This window comes from Cervus canadensis, chromosome 18, assembly GCF_019320065.1.
Source record: "Cervus canadensis isolate Bull #8, Minnesota chromosome 18, ASM1932006v1, whole genome shotgun sequence".
NCBI lineage: Eukaryota > Metazoa > Chordata > Mammalia > Artiodactyla > Cervidae > Cervus > Cervus canadensis.
Genome location: NC_057403.1, coordinates 17,914,905 through 17,931,559, shown reverse-complemented (window position 1 = coordinate 17,931,559; position 16,655 = coordinate 17,914,905). Strand labels below are relative to the sequence as shown.

Below are 16,655 nucleotides of genomic sequence, written 5' to 3'. Positions count from 1 at the left end.
CCTTAAAGGGGCCGCCACATTCATAGGCCCTAATTCTTAAAGAGACAGGAAGATCGAGTGGTCTGAAATCCTTAAAGAGACAGGTAAGGGTTCAGGTGGGTAGGACTGTGGTTTCAGTATTACAAACCCTTCTAGGGAGGTCCAGATGCCTCGGAAGTTCAGAACTTGACTGGGAGAGGTGGGAAAGCGGAGGAATGAGGGCTTTTAACTACCAGCCAGGGGCGGGCTTTCGGGGCTCCAGGGGAGCGGGAAATATAAGGGGAGGAGCCTGTGGATCCCGGGGAGGAGCCTCCGGGCTCCCGAGCTGGACACGCGTGGGGGCGGTGCGGACTAGGGAAGGGGCAGTGGGCCAGAAGAGACGGGTCGATGCCTTCGAGGAATTAGTCTCGTGCGTGGGGGGCATTTCCAAAGACTTTGAGGAAGGAAGAATGAGTAGAAGTCCTGATCAATGCCCCGTCTCTGTCCCCGGGCGCGTGTAAACAGCGGCACGTGGACGCAGATTTGGGGGACACGCCCACGTCGCTTCCCATGGGAATCGTGCCGCGTGGGGAGACGGGCGGAGCCGCGGGACGGTGACTAGACAGGGTGACCAGACTGCATTCCTGACCGGTGTGTCAGCGCTGATTCCCGCCCCCTCTGCCGAGATTGCGGATCCTACTTTAGAACTAGGGCGCCCACCTTCTCAGCGAGCCGGCGGCTGCCCAGAGCGGAGGGAGGGTCAGCGAAAGAGGATGGCTTGCCTCTTCCCAGGATCGCCAGTTTCCCGTGCGTGGGCGAGACACGCGGGCGCCGCCCCTGCGAGCTCCGGGACTACAGTTCCCAGAGGACGCGAGACTGGGTGGCGCCGGACGTCGGTTGAGGAAGCTGCTGGGAGTTGTAGTCCCAGCCTCCAACTTGGGGAGTTGTAGCTGCGAAATTCTGTCAAGATCCCAACCACTCTTTTTACCGATGGAGAGACTGAGGCTTAGAGATCCGAGGGGATACTAATTTTGGCGAGGCCCTCTTCTCGCCTTGGGGGCGGGATATGTGTCTCCCCCAGCCTCTGTAACTTTCTACCTCTTCGGTGGTGTCCAAATCTTCATTCAAGAAGGGGGAAACTGAGCCTGGAGGGTTAGGGCAGGGACTCAGGACTTCGTCTCTTGCAACCACAGCGAGGTAAGAGTCTGAATTCTATTTACTTAGTTAGGTCACCCTTGGATTTTCGACCTCGCCCTTCCTGTCTGTGAAATGGGCTTTATGTTAGTTCGAATGGGAACGTACCCGGCTGTGTCCCGCTCCTCCGGGACTACAAGTCCCAAAGTCCTCGAGGCGACCCCTACTCCCCCTCCCCTCCGAGACCCGCCTCCCTCCGGTCGGAGTCACGTCGTCTAACCTGTTCCCGGCGCCTGCCCCGCCCCGTCCTCGGCTCCCCGCAGCCCGAGCCGGAGCCGGAGGAAGCCCCCCGGTGCCAAAGTCTGCCGCAGATCTGTGAGTTACACCCCCTTGGGTTCAGCGGCTCTGGTGGAGCCCGAGACTCGCGTCCCTTGGGAGGGTCCTGAAGAGGCTAGGACGCCAGGTCCCAGGGCGGAATTGGGGGTGCGCAGGACGCCAGGGACCTTAGAAGGCTAAAACTTGGATGCCTGCTTTACTGGGCAGAAGGAAAGGGGGCTCGAATGTCTGAGTTCTTGGAAGGGCGGGCGCGGACACCGTAGTCCTGGGGAGAGGTTCGAAATTGGGGCTCCTCAGTCTCTCGAATTGGGAGCTTTAGGAATCCTGAGTCCTTGAGTACAATTGGGATATCGGATCTCTTGGGGGAGAAATGGGAGACTTGGACTGCTGGGGCTCTGGAACGGGCGGCCATCCCTGCCACTCTTCAGCTGCCTTCTCGACCGAGTCTTTAGGTCTAGGAGCAGAGTTAGGGACGGGGTGGGGATAGTGGAACCTGGGTTCCTGAAATGAATCGGAACTAACACCCCTGGTCTCTCTGAAGACTGTGTCCCGGCGTTCCCCCCTCTTTCTGGCTCAGGGGTGGGGGCCGGGGTTGGGGTGGGGAGGACTAGGGCAGGTCTCCAACCTTCTCTGTGCCGCTGCACGATCCCCAACATGTCATTAACCGGGGCGTCAGACCTGCCTAACCAGAGGAGGGACCTCCGCCCCAGGGCGCCCCCTGGCGGGGGCGGGGAACCTTCTATTACCCCTTGAAGGTGGGAAATATCTGGGATTTGAAAAGAGGGTTCTAGAATCCAGGGCAGAATTCCAGAAGGTGGGGTGGGGTTGAGGGGGGGCTTGCAAGGCTGGACACAATACAGCCATTATACAGAGAGGAGGGGGTAAGCTGAGTCAGAGGTCACAGTGGCAGCAACGTTGGGGGTCAGGATTTGCCCTCCCCCTTCCACACAGCTCTCTTGGGCGTCAGGATTCCATCCCCGCCCACTGGATTTTCTGACTGACTTCTCTCCTAGGGCTCCTGGCCCTGACCCTGAGGTGAGAAATGTCACCTCCCCTCCCATCTGTCTGACCTGAGGTAGTGTGGCAGATAAGGGAGGATAGAGGCTAATTCTGGAGGTGTGTGTGTGTCCTTGAAGCTGGGGGAGGGCAGACGCCCAGCACCTCCCTCCCAAGACTCCCCCTTCTCTCCACCCCTATGTGTCACGTGAAGGGATTATACAAGGGGTGGGGGAGGCAGGGGGTTCTGGTGAGAGAGGGAAGAACTTCCTAATGTCTGGGCTTGAAGGGCATTTGCTGATAGCCTGGGATGAAATTAAAAATAATAACCGTGGCTGCCAAGGCAGAGCTCACAGCGTGCCAGGCTGAGGGCTGGCAGGTAGAGAGATGGTTCCCACTGTCTACAGAAGTCTCCGGCAATTTCCCGAAGGTCTTACTTCCACTGGGGTTTGCTGAGCCCACCCCAGGGAATGACTTCTCTTTGGTCCATTGGGGAAACTGAGGCTGAAGTGAAGGCGATACCTTCAGCTTTTGCCACCTTCTGTCTGGAATCTTGCAGGGATTCCTATGCCCTGGAATGGGCCAGAACTAGAGATGGCCAGAACTCAGGAAAGCAGGGGAGAAGATGGGATGGGATTGGTGGTGGTGGGCTTGCACAACACAGCCATTATATAGAGAGGAAGGGTAAACTGAGTCATAGAGGCCACATTTTGGGTTCTGAAATCCGAGGACTGAAGTCAAGAGGGAAGAATCAAAGCTCAGGGCTTTTAGAATCTCAGAAAGATCTGAAAGGGTCGTTTCGGAGAAAAATAGTCACTTTAGGTTTTGAGCTCTCTGTTCCAGGCCTGGGAATTAGGAATCTTATCCGTGTGAACTTCACTCTGTGCCCTGCGATGTTCTAAACTCTGTACATAAATTATGTCATTCAAACTTCACACTTCTTTGAGGAGAAGGTATTGATTCCCCCTTTATACACTTAAGGAAACTGAGGCACACAGAAGCTAAATAATTTAAAGAATGAGAAGGCCCAAGCTCATTGCACAGACGTCCACAGAGGAGGAAACCAAGTCCCAGGGCAGGGATGCGGGGGTGGGGGGCGGAGGATGGCGGCTCCCAGCGTCTGTCTAGGAGGATTTCAACCTGGGTACTGCCAGTCCAGCCTAGCGCTCTGACCCGGTTCCTACGGAGGTCCTACGGTTCCAGGACCTCCACCTCCGCCCCTGATTTTTAACTCCAAAGAACGTGGCTGGGGTGCAGAAGATGCTGGGGAAGGAGACCTAAGAGCGGAGGAGAGGGGCGCCCGGCGGAGAGGGCCTGGGGGTGGAGGACGGGGGCCGCGAGCAGAGGCGCGGCCCGCGCCACCCTTGCGCCCCGCCCGGTCCCCGCTCCTCTGCCGCGGGAGGTGCTGCACCTGCCTGGGCCCGCCGCGCATTCCCGGGGTCTGAGCTCAAGGCGCTGTCCGCTCTCCCAGCTGGGGTCGTACCGTGACCAGGAGCGCCCCCTGGCGGCCCCGACGCCCCCTTCGCCCGCGTCAGCCCCGGGACGGCTCCACGCCCAGCCCTGACATTTCCTTAGACCCAGAGGATGTCAGCGTGGGATGTGTCTTAGAATTTGAGAATCAGAAACCCCCCGAAAGAACCACTCGCTACCAGAATGCTGGCCCTGGTGGTAGCATAGATAGTTCGTTTTTATATTTTAACAGAGTGTTTCCTATGTATCTCTAAGATTCTAAAAGATGCCGATTTTGGTTCCTATAGTCTCTACTTTTTGAGGCCTCAATTCTCAGAACCTTAATTCCTCTTGCACTTTCTGGCCAGTTGGATCCTCACAACAGTCCTCTGAAATGAACTGCTATTGATTCTAATTTTACAGATCAGGAAACTGAGGCTATCTGGTCAAGTGGGACAGTGGTGCTACCAGATTTGAATTCTCCTTAACTGTGCTTTCAGCAGCTCCACTAAACCAGACGTTCACCTAGACTTTTAGGACTTTGGAAACCTGAAATAGATAGAACTTGGTGCAGGAAGACAGAGAAATCTAGGCTAGCCAAAGTGGAGAATTCTAGAATGTTCCAAAGATAGAATCTTGGACTCAGAACTTTCAAACCATAGACTTCCCAACTGGAGGGTTTTAGGTTCTGTAGGAATTTAGTTACAACCTCAAGATCCTTATAATTTCAGAATCTAAGGCTCCGAGGGATTAAGGAGGCCTCTTGGAATAGCTGATTTGCTGCCTCCTTTCACAGTTTGGGGAAACTGAGGCCCAAGGAGTGGAAGGGACTCCAAGTCCAAGGTCACACACTCCTAACACACCCAAATGAGCCACCAGCCCCAGCAGGTTCTGTTCCGAGGCTTCCCAGACTGAAGCCAGAATCAGCATGCCCCAGCCTGCCCTGCTGCCCACGCCTGCACCCCAAATCAAAGCTAAGCAGCCGGTTGGTGCAGCAGGGAGGTGGCAGACTTGGCGGGCGTGGCGGTTACCATGGAGACGGGGGTGGTGCTGGCCCGACTGGTTCCTGGGGGCCTGGCTCCTTCCCACTGGGTTGGCAACTTCAGTGGCCCCTGGTCACCTCCCAGTTCTTCTGTTGACACTGGACCCGTGTGAACACGCTGAGTCTGCTCTGGGCGGGGACTCCGGGGAGAGGAAGCTGAGTGGTCCCTGTCCTCTGCAGCCCTCAGACTGATGGAGATGACCCAGAATGTCAAGTTAGGTTCAGATGTGAAACCTAGTATGCTGACTTCTTGCAGGGTGATCTGAAATGTAGGTTTCTGAGCCTCAATTTCATGCCTGCTATGGAGGTTTTGATCTTGGGATAAGGTATCGAGTGTAAAGCACTTGGTACAATTCTAGGTGACAGTGACCTTTCAATAAATAGTTGTTGTTTTATTTCATTAAACTCTCAGGCAACTAGCAAAGGTCTTGGCACATAATGTTGTGGTTCAGTTGCTTAGTCGTGTCTGACTGTGACCCCATGGACCGCAGCACCCCAGGCTTTCCTGTTCTTCACCATCTCCCGGAGTTTGCTCAAACTCATGTCCATTGAGTCGGTACATAGTAGGCACATATAAACGGCAACACCATCATTATTTTTAGAAAGATCCCCAGCATCTAGCACAGTGTCTCTTGGTCCCTAGTAGCCATTCAGTAATTGATAGTTATTATTATTGCAATCTCTGTTCACTAAAATGCCTGGCAGATAGTAGGTGGTCAATGGATAATGGTTGAAGGAATTATCCAGTTTTATTAAGACTGAGACAGAGATGAACCAGGAGTCACGTAAAGAGAGGAATTGTCCTGAGCCAGAGAGTTTTGCAGGAGTTGGTATTTCCCAGCAGGGGCGGTGGTGAGGCATAGAACTTCCAGTGGAAGGAACTAGGAGATAAAGGCACCCTCGCGCTCCTTAGGGCCCCAGGTTCCCTGTAGGCGGGCCCTGAGCAGACTCTCTCCCGCCCCTGCCTCCCCAAACGCAGGCGCCCGCTCCGGCCGGCCGGCACCATGGACAGCGAGGCGTTCCAGAGTTCGGGGGACATTCTGGACCTGAAATTCCAGTGTGAGCTGGGGTAGGGGGCGGGGCTTGCCGGGGCGCGGCCCTCGGGGGCGGGGCGGGGCCCACAGGTCCCGGTCCTCATTGCCACTCCCGCCCGCCCAGCTCTAGCCATGAAGCACATGGACCTGAAGCAGATGGAACTGGACACGGCGGCGGCCAAGGTGGACGAACTGACCAAGCAGCTGGAGTCGCTGTGGTCGGATTCGCCCGCGGCGCCTCCTGGCTCGCAGGCCGCAGCGCCGGCTAGGGTGAGCCCGCGGGTCCTGGTCCCCACCCTGGCCCCCCGAAAAGTCAGCTTCTTTTGGCCAGGAGTTCAGGCAAGCCTGTCCCATGGGGCAGGCGGTGGACTGTTTAAGGGCATCTGATAAAGGGGGCCAGTGGAAGCGGCCATCTGTCAGGACCCTCGGAAGAAAAGGGGCTTTTTTCTAAGCGGCACAAAGGCACTGTGTGTGCTGGCCCCAGCCCCGACGGCAGGGCTCCCTAGGCCTGAATCTCCAGCCCCGCCTACCTCTCCAGGGTTGGCTCTCGATCACCGTTATCGATTGACTTACCAACCCTCTACTAACGTCTCTTTTGACCCCACAATGTCCCCACAGCTATCTCGGTACAGCACCAGCCCGGTCCCCGAGCCCTTGGGCAGCCGCGGGTCCTCCCGGAAGGCGACCACCGACGGCGCAGACACCCCATTCGGACGCTCGGAGAGCGCCCCGGCTCTGCTCCCCTACAGCTCGCTGTCCGCGAAGGGCCGGCCGTCGTCACCGCGCACCCAGCTCTACCTGCAGCCAGACGCCTACGGCAGCCTAGACCGCTCGCCCTCGCCCCGGCCCCGCGCCTTCGATGGCGCAGGCAGCCCACACGGCCGGGCGCCCTCCCCTCGGCCCGGCCCGCTGCGACAGCAGGGTCACCCCACGCCCTTTGACTTCTTGGGCCGCGCGGGCTCCCCGCGTGGCAGCCCCCTGGCGGAAGGGCCCCAGGCCTTCTTCCCGGAGCGCGGGCCCTCGCCTCGCCCCGGGACCGCACCTTACGACGCGCCGGCTGCCTTTGGGAGCCCTCTTCTGGGCACCGGCGGCAGCGCCTTCGCCCCGCCTCTGCGCGCTCAAGGTGAACCGCGGGGCCCAACTTAGCGAGTGCGAGGGGTGCAGGGCCTGGGACCAGCCTGTCTACCCCCACTCCCCACCCGGGATCCTCATGAGCAACTTCTCCCCCAGACGACCTAACTCTGCGCCGGCGGCCCCCCAAAGCCTGGAACGAGTCTGACCTGGACGTGGCTTATGAGAAGAAGCCCTCCCAAACCGCGAGCTATGAACGTGAGTGATGGAAGGCCAGAGGGTGGGGGAGCTGGAGAGGCATCCCCCAGACCCTAATGATTCCCGCCTCACAGGTCTGGATGTCTTCCCGCGGCCTGCTTCGCCGGGCCTGCAGCTGTTACCCTGGAGAGAGAGCAGCCTGGATGGGCTGGGGGCCAGCGGCAAGGTGAGAGGCCAGAGAAACTTGGGGAGGGGGTTTGTGGGATCAGGACTAGTCTCCCCTTTCTGGCTGTGCCCGCAGTTTCCATACCCTTCCTCGGCTTTATCGTGGATTTCCACCCCCTCCCCGACCCTCTTTTGTTTCTCCCTCTCCTTTTTTTTTTCCTTTTGTTTCTGCCCTCCGCTCCTTCTCTGCCTTCTTGCCTTTTGCCTTGACCTCCCTTGTCCTTTCCTCCACTCCTCTATCTTTCATCCCCTTAGGCCTCTCGTCCTCCCACCTGAGCCCTTTCTGTCTTCCTTCCTTCCCTCTTTCTCCCCCAGGACAACTTCACCAGCGCCACTCTGCCCCGCAATTACAAGGTCTCCCCTCTGGCCAACGACAGGCGTTCTGATGTGGGCAGCTACCGCCGATCACTGGGCTCCGCGGGGCCGTCAGGCACCTTGCCCCGAAGCTGGCAGCCTGTCAGTCGCATCCCCATGCCTCCTTCCAGCCCGCAACCCCGCAGTGCCCCCCGCCAGCGCCCCATCCCCCTCAGCATGATATTCAAGCTGCAGAATGATTTTTGGGAGCATGGAGCCAGCAGGGCCATGTTCCCGGGCTCCTCCATCTTCTCTCGAGCTCCCCCACCTAAGATGCCTCCCCAGCCCCAGGCACCCCCCCAGCCCCAGCCCCAACCACAGCCGCAGCTGCCCCCACAGCCCCAGCCTCAACTACAACCCCAGCCTCAACCACAAGCCCCTGCCCCAGCCCCCCAACCCCCCCAACAGACTTGGGCCCCTACAAGTGAAGGTGAGTCAGCGCTGGGGGTTCTGGAGGGCTGGGTGAAGGGAGGACAGATGGCTGGGGACCAAACCAGCTGGGGGACCCATCACAACCAAACACCTGTTTCCAGACACCGTCCCTGCAGAGCATGAGGCCAGATGAGCTTGGGGGTTTGCTCAGGAACTAGCCATAGCACAGTGCTTAAGCAGGGACTCTGGAGTCAGACTGGCTGGCTACATGCTGTGTGACCTTTGGCAAGTTACATAACCTCTCTGGACCTCAATTTCCTTGAGTGGAAAAGATGAATAGTGATAGAACCTACCTCACTGGGGTATTGTATTGGAATATATAATCCCTATAAAGGTTTTAAAATAGGGCCTGATGTATACTAAGCCCCCAGTAGCTATCATAGTAGTCATAATAATTATTAATAGTTTTTGGTGTGAGACCAGCTCAGGACTTGGATTTAAACAGAGTGGGTTTTGAGTCCCTCTCTGTGATCAACTTGCTCTGTGACTCAGGATAAATTAATTAATGCATACGAGCTTCCATTTTCTCATCTGTGAAAAGAGATGAATAATCCTTACTTCATAGATTATGATGGGCATTCAATGAAATCATGTAGAAAATGATCATTATAAAAAAGAAAACAAGGAGAACAAGCACTATATATTTCAACCTGCTTTTAGAAAGTGATTGAGAGGCAGGAACCAAAGATGAGACCATCAAATACCAGGATCCTAGTCCCAGCAATTTTCTGCCCGAGATGTTCAGAGAGGAAATGATTAGAGTCTTAGTCAAGTCTGTCATCATAGTAGGAGTAGAGATTCTGGAGTGGGGTAGAACTGAGCTCCAATTCTAGCTCTGTGGCTTTGGGCAACTGACTCGCCCTCTCTGAGACTCAGTTTCCCTTTCTGTAGTAATGAGATGATAGCCATATCAACTTCACAAGGGAGTGGTGAGAATTCAGTAAGACAGGCATGGAGAACGCACAGGGCACGAGCTGAAGTGCGTGATAAATGGGGGAGGTCATAGTTGTCTGTTATTCACAACCGTAGGAAGTTGTAGCCCGGAGAGAGCAAGAACTGCCCTGAGGACACACAGCAAATCAGGCATTGGTGGCAGGTCCTGGAAGCTGTGGGGAGGGAGTCTTGAGGGGCTCCAGGGATCCCTCTTCTGATGGGGCGCTTGTTCCTTCTAGGCCTCGCCAAACCTCCCGCTGATCTGGAACCTGAACCAGAGCTGGAGGGGCTGCTGACACCCGTGCTGGAGGTTGGCGACGCAGACGAAGGTGCTGTGACTCGGCCCCTTAGTCCCACACGGCTGCAGCCAGCGCTGCCGCCCGAGGCACAGTCCGTGCCGGAGCTGGAGGAGGTGGCCCGGGTGCTGGCAGAGATTCCACGGCCCCTCAAACGCCGGGGCTCCATGGAGCAAAGCCCGGCTGTAGCCCTGCCCCCCACCCACAAGAAGCAATACCAACAGATCATCAGCCGCCTCTTCCATCGTCATGGTGGGCCTGGGGGCCCTGAACCCGAGCTGTCCCCCATCACTGAGGGATCTGAGGCCAGGGCCGGGCCCCCTGCTCCAGCCCCACCGGCTCCCATCCCACCCTCAGCCCCTCTGCAGAGCAGCCCACCAGAGCAGCCACAGAGCATGGTAAGTAATACAGGAGGAACCCAGGGTATATCACTTAGCACATGGAAGTGTTTCTTCCCTTTTAGGACAGAACCTGGAAATTGCACACCTCACAGCTGCCACATTCCACTGTCCAGGAACCCAATTGCAAGGGAGGCTGGGAAATGTAGTTTTTAACCCAAGGGTCCAAAGAAAGAGAACATATATGGAGGGGCATCTGGAAGTCTTGACCATACAGAGACTTTCTCTGCTCCTCTCCAGTAACCTGTCCCTGCCATGGGCTTCCCTTCAGGAATCTAAGAATCTTCCAACCTGGAAATGACTTGTCTTGGCAGGTCAGAGGGTTTATTCTGGGATCTGAAAAGCCTGCTGGAATCAAGGCAGTCACCATTTCTCTCCGGAGCTGCTGCACAGCTTCTCATGTCCCCTTTCCCCGGAGATCTGCTCTCCTCTTACACTTCAGCAAGCCCATGCCATGGCTAGAACTGGCCCACCCAGCCCTGAATCAAAATGACCTCTCAGTTCAAGTCCGTGGTGTCCTCCGACTCTAGTCAGAGTTTCTTCCATTCAAATTTTCAAGAACCAGTCTCTGGTCTCTGAGCCTGTAGGTTTCGTGATTAAGTGTCCCAGCTTCAGAGCAAGGCTGCCTGGGTTGACATCCCAGCTCCACTGTACTTATTAGCTGTGCAACCTTGAGCCAGACATTTAGCCTCCCTGGACCTCAGTTTCCTCATCTGTAAAATGGGAATGAGAGTAACTATAGAGTTGCAGTTAGAATCTAATACATTAATGTAACGCTTAGGATAGTGCCTGGCACTTAACTGTTAACCACTATTGTTACTGTCATCATTTGACCAGGAGACAGTCTCCTGCTGATCTTGTTCAGGTTTCTGCATCTAGGCCGGGGGTGGGGAGCATGGAATAATCTTAATTGCTCAGCGTGAGTAGACAGGGGGAGGGAAACAATTCCCAGAGAAGAAGTGGGGGCCAAGTGGACCTCAAAATGCCTATTCCTAGGCCCTCCTGAGGGTGGAGCCAAGAAATGTTGGCTCAGCCAAGATCCTGAGGCTCAGGATCTTGAATCAAGAATGGAAGAATAACCACGCCTTGAAATGGTCAAACTGCCTCATGGTAGAATCACAAAGTCCTGGCCACAGAGAAACTTGAAAACTCACAGCATTCAATCATTAAATCCTGGCGTCACAAGCTCAAAACTAAAATCTCAGAATCCTAGGATACTGAAGATGTGAACAGTAGAAGTAAAAAATTAGTAGCACAAACCCTGGTTGTACTGATTCTTGAAGTCCCCAAAACTGAAAACAAAAGACATTATTTGATTCCAAAAAATCACAGATTAGGGCACTAACATGTTATAATATAAGATTTTATTTTAAGTGAGCATTTTCCACTAGAAAGGAATACACATAGTAACTAGGAAGAAAAAGATAAAATAGAATAAAGAGACCAAAATCACAAGCACTCAGAACCATGATGAACATTTTAAGCATTTCCTTCCAATCTTTTGGAATGAAATTCTAACCATAAAATATTCAAGTTCTCAATCACAGAATCTTGAGAATGCAACATCCTGGATCCCCAGCAATTTGAAATGGCACAACTTTAGCATTTCTGGACTCACAGTATACTGGAAACAACATCCGAGAATTTTGAAATCAGTGGCTCTTGGTATCTTCAGATTCCAGAATCCTGAAATCATTGACATCAAAGACTGGAATCACAAATGCTTTGTGCTCAGAATAAATGAATTTTGTAGAACACCTGAAAATCAAAAATAGGGAAGCAGAAGGAATAGTATGACATATTCAAATTTCAAACATCTAAAATGAACACCTGATAACTTCATGTTTATTATCTAAATGAAACGAAACTATGAATTGAATATCTGGCTTCCATAGTCATCAACCTGATGGTCTCCCGGCCTCCTCTCAAGCCTCAGGGCCCTAGATTCCAAAATCTCTGGATTCCCTGAGTGTTGTAGGGAACCAGAGACTATAGAACTGAGGCAGTCTCCTCCCCATGGCCCTCTGGACTCGGGCTCTGTACCTTCCTGGGTTCCAATTCCAGCCCTGTCTAGGTGGATGACCTGGAGCGGTCAGCGGGTCCCCGAGCCTCTGTTTTCCCCTCCAAGGAATGGGTGTATTAGCGACCCGCCCCCCAAGCCACTGAAGCATCCCCGCCCTGTCCCCCAGGAGATGCGCTCGGTGCTGCGGAAGGCCGGGTCCCCGCGCAAGGTCCGCCGTGCGCGCCTCAACCCGCTGGTGCTGCTTCTGGACGCCGCACTGACCGGGGAGCTGGAGGTGGTGCAGCAGGCCGTGAAGGAGGTGAGTGCGGCGGGTGCGGGAGAGCAGGGCTGGCGGGCTGGGAGCGGCCCGACGCGGGAATGAGCCTCCTGGTCCCCCCGGCCTGTCCAGATGAACGACCCGAGCCAGCCCAACGAGGAGGGCATCACCGCGCTGCACAACGCCATCTGCGGCGCCAACTACCCCATCGTGGACTTCCTCATCGCGGCCGGGGCCAACGTCAACTCCCCGGACAGCCACGGCTGGTGAGCCCTGACGGCGCGCGCGGCCGGCGTGGGGCGGGGCCGGCGCTGGGGCGCCCGGTGCGGCCGCTCACGCCCGCCTCCCACGCCTAGGACCCCGTTGCACTGCGCGGCGTCGTGCAACGACACGGCCATCTGCACGGCGCTGGTGCAGCACGGCGCGGCCATCTTCGCCACCACGCTCAGTGACGGCGCCACGGCCATCGAGAAGTGCGACCCCTACCGCGAGGGTTACGCCGACTGCGCCACTTACCTGGCAGGTGCGAGGCGGGGCGGGGGGCCCAGCTGCTAGAGATAGTGGGCAGGGAAACGAAGCCGACTGCGGCTCCCGAGAGAGGATGCCTGGGGAGGTGAGGGGCTGTACGGACCTGTGACGGCATCACCGAGGAGGGGCCGGCGGGAGGGACCACCCGCGGGGGTGGCGGACGGGGCGTCCCACCTGGCAGGTGCGAGAAGGGTGTGTGACGGCAGCAGATTGTGCCACCTTCGAGGGAAAGGGGGGCAGGGGAACCGTGCGCCTTAAGCTGGACACCGGTGGGGACGAGAGCGGTTGCGGAGATTGCGCCGCTTTATCTGCCTTCTCATCTGTGGGGGTGGGGGAGTTGGACGTTCCAACTGTACTGTCTCCTGGCCCAGGGCTACCTGGGGGAGATACATTACCACGCAGGTGGCCGGTGAGCTGGCCCTGGCTTCTGGGGAGGGGCTTGGGGCCTCTTCCACTTGTAGGGAGACACGAGACTGTACCATGTATCTCCAGGAGCGGGGCAGGGGGGGGGGCTGGAAATCACGTCATCTAAACAGGTGATGGGAGGAACTAGGTAGGCAGTACCATGGGGATGTGCCTAGGGTCTGGAGCGAAGGGGTCAACTGTAGCCTAAGTGTCCGGAGCGTCACACAGGTGGAGTAAGGCAGGCTGTAGGACGTAGGGGTGGGGCAGGGTATTTAAGAGGTGAGCCTGCAGGGATTACACCCCAGCCTGCTGTGCTGTGGCGAAAAGTAGGTGGGAGCCAGGGGGCTGTAACACCTGCCGTAGGGGTGAGCGGCCGCAGGTCGGGACTGGGGGGTGAGGGGGGAGAAGTAGACCTTCCACCGAAGAGGAGAAGGGCTGTAACCCCCAGGTCAGGGGGGACTGTGACCCCCTTTGTCATAGGTCGGTGGAGCCTAGTGATACGAGGATTGTAGCGTCCTACTAGCCTGGACTCGGAGAAGGCAATGGCACCCCACTCCAGTACTCTTGCCTGGAAAATCCCATGGACGGAGGAGCCTGCTAGGCTGCGGTCCATGGGGTCGGGAAGAGTCGGATACGACTGAGCGACTTCACTTTCACTTTTCACTTTCATGCATTGGAGAAGGAAGTGGCAACCCACTCCACTATTCTTGCCTGGAAAATTCCAGGGACGGGGGAGCCTGGCGGGCTGCCGTCTATAGGGTCGCACAGGGTCGCACACGACTGAAGAGACTTAGCAGCAGCAGCAGCAGCCTGGACTCGGAGAGTCCCGGGAGGATGCAGTAGGGATTGGACAGCGCGCCTGGCAGGGGGAGGGCGGGGCCGAGAAACTGGAGCGTGGTGGGCTGGACCACTAAGGGGGGGGGAGCCTGGTGGACTGTACCATTTGGAAAGGGGGTAAATCCTTGGGCATTTTACCACTTAAGGGAGTCAGTGCGGGTGGGCTATACTATCTGGAAAACGATTACATCCTCTTTGCAGGCTTTATCTTTTGAGTGGGAAGTGCGCAGAGTGCACTGCACCATCTGAAAAGGGGGCGTTGGGACCACTTCCGGGGGGAGAAGTAGGGCTGTACCATGGGAAGGAGGGCTTGAGTCCTCTGTGGAGACTGAAGCTCTTAAGGGGGGCGGTGGTGGGGCTGCAGACAATTGCACTTCTAGAGTGGTCCAGGAACTTAACCAGGTATGAGAGGAAATGGGGACACTGACCCTTCCCTGGGGGTTCGTGGCCCGGCCCGATGCACCCCATTAGAGACTCCCAGCCCCAGCAGCTGACTGCAGCTCAGGCGCCCCTCCCCAGACAAGGTTACACACACAACTTTAATAGGGGCTCATTCCCCCAGGTGGGGCTGGTGTCAGAGCTCAGGCTCTGTCCCTGTCCCCAGCATCCCTGAGTGTTCCCGGCCCGCCCCGGACCGGGCGCTGACCATCCCTGCGGTTTCTTGTTTCAGACGTGGAGCAGAGCATGGGGCTGATGTACAACGGGGCGGTGTACGCCCTCTGGGACTACAGCGCCGAGTTTGGGGACGAGCTGTCCTTCCGAGAGGGCGATTCAGTCACCGTGCTGCGGAGGGATGGACTAGAGGAGACGGACTGGTGGTGGGCCACGCTGCACGGCCAGGAGGGCTACGTGCCCCGTAACTACTTCGGGGTGAGCCCAGAAGAAATGTTATGCGGGTCTCCTGATGGCTGGGGAAAGGGCTGATTCCCACGGGGTGGGAAGAGTGGCAAGAGAGACAGCCCTTTATACTGGGGTGGAGGGGCGGTTAGAAGAGCCCATCATCTGTCATGGGGAGGTGAGGAAGAGCCCATCATAATAACGGAGGAGGTAAGGGAAATCCCTTCTTAGAAGAGGAAAAACCCCTTGCTGGTGGTACTTCTTAGGGATACCCACCCGTACTCCTTTCCCGATTATATGATTGGTTTCTGCTCAAGCAAATTTTTTTTTCAAGCAAATATTTTTATTATCCCTAATTATATTCATGGAGAGGTAAAGAAGAATGTATTTTAGCCAAGAGGGGTATGAAGAATCCCAGTTTGGTGATTGGGGGTGGGGGCGGCACTTGAAGAATTGTGAATTACAGGCATGGAACTTTTTGTTACACTGCCCTGGGCAGGGTGAGGAAGAGTCCATTAATATAATCGCGGTAGGATTGAGGGAGAGTCTGCTAGGTAAGGGGAGGAGATCAGGAAGATCTCATGACTTTCCTGGGAGACAAGAAGGTGCCTTTAATTAGGGCATAGGTGGCAGGTGGGTCCCAATCAGACGGCCATGGTGGGCGGGAGAGGCAGGCGTCTTTTTTACGACAGGCAAGTCTCCATTTATTCCAGCCCGCTGCCAACTGGCAGGCTCCATCTGGTGCTTGCCAGGGGATCCCGATGTAGTCTTCGAGATGCTGAGAGAGTCCATGAGGAAGGGACGGGGGGATGGAGACGGTCCACGTGTTTGGGGGGTGGATTAGGTGATTGTGTTACATTTGGGGTGAAGCGAAAGGGTGGGAACTCCCGGCGTCTGAAGAGCCTGTCTTCCCTCAGCTCTTCCCCAGGGTGAAGCCTCAGAGGAGTAAGGTGTAGCTGGAGAGAAGGACGTTTCCAAGGGAGACAGGATGAAGCAGCAGTTGCCTTCCCTCCAGACCTCCTCCTCCCTTCCTGCTGCATCTCTTTGCACCCCCAAGCCCTTGCAGCTGTGGGGTCCTTGGCAACAGCTCTCGGGAAACCCTGGGGAGAACGAGAACCCCAGTCTTAAACTTAGAAGCCTGCCTTAGCTGTGGGAGGTCATGGTGGGGCTGGGAATATCATCGGGGGCAAGAGAGATCCCCCCATTTGCCAAATCAGGTCCCATCCAAAGTGCCTCCTACTTCCACTGCCAACCCCCCAGCCTGCGCCCCCAAAGCAAGCTAACCCACCATCCCAGCAGAGCCTGGAGTGGGTCACCGCCACTGGATTACCCTGGGAGTCACCTGCGCCCCGCATCTACCAGCAGCCTTCAGGGGCCAGGTGAGGCGTGGGCATCTTTGTCTCTATCAGCATCCCTGCTCTACCTCTCCCCAGTCGAGTGCCTCCACATAGCGCTGGTGTGACAACAAAACGGGGAGTTTTCCTTTTTAAATAAAGGTAGTTTGCACAGAAATTGACTTCCTTCTCTTTGAATTCCATCCTGACTTAGTAAGTGCTTGTCATTGTTAACATGTTTGGTTCAGTTCAGTTCATTCGCTCAGTCGTGTCCGACTCTTTGCCACCCCATGAATCGCAGCACGCCAGGCCTCCCTGTCCATCACCAACTCCCGGAGTTTACTCAGACTCATGTCCATCGAGTCGGTGATGCCATCCAGCCATCTCATCCTCTGTCGTCCCCTTCTCCTCCTGCCCCCAATCCCTCCAAGCATCAGGGTCTTTTCCAATGAGTCAACTCTTCATATGAGGTGGCCAAAGTATTGGAGTTTCAGCTTCAGCATCAGTCATTCCAATGAACACCCAGGACTGATCTCCTTTAGGATGGACTGGTTGGATCTCCTTGCAGTCCAAGGGACT

The 16,655-nt window shown here is 56.1% G+C and overlaps 1 protein-coding gene across 3 annotated transcripts; it reads left to right on the top strand.

Annotated features, from left to right (window-relative positions):
• Positions 1–17: 17 nt before the first annotated feature.
• PPP1R13L (protein phosphatase 1 regulatory subunit 13 like) lies at positions 18–16,254 on the top strand. 3 transcript variants are annotated; one of them, XM_043435660.1, is made up of 13 exons: positions 18–83; positions 5,895–5,974; positions 6,074–6,219; positions 6,568–7,072; positions 7,180–7,278; positions 7,353–7,444; positions 7,759–8,227; positions 9,402–9,856; positions 12,046–12,177; positions 12,268–12,401; positions 12,492–12,658; positions 14,576–14,775; positions 15,660–16,254. In XM_043435660.1, the coding sequence occupies exons 2-13, from the start codon at positions 5,920–5,922 to the stop codon at positions 15,696–15,698; spliced, it is 2,493 nt and encodes an 830-aa protein (XP_043291595.1). In that variant the 5' UTR covers positions 18–83; positions 5,895–5,919; the 3' UTR covers positions 15,699–16,254. The 3 variants fall into 3 exon arrangements, with proteins under 3 accessions (XP_043291595.1, XP_043291596.1, XP_043291594.1); XM_043435661.1 differs by lacking the exon at positions 18–83 and adding an exon at positions 276–1,155; XM_043435659.1 differs by lacking the exon at positions 18–83 and adding an exon at positions 1,308–1,467.
• The last annotated feature ends 401 nt before the right edge of the window (positions 16,255–16,655 follow it).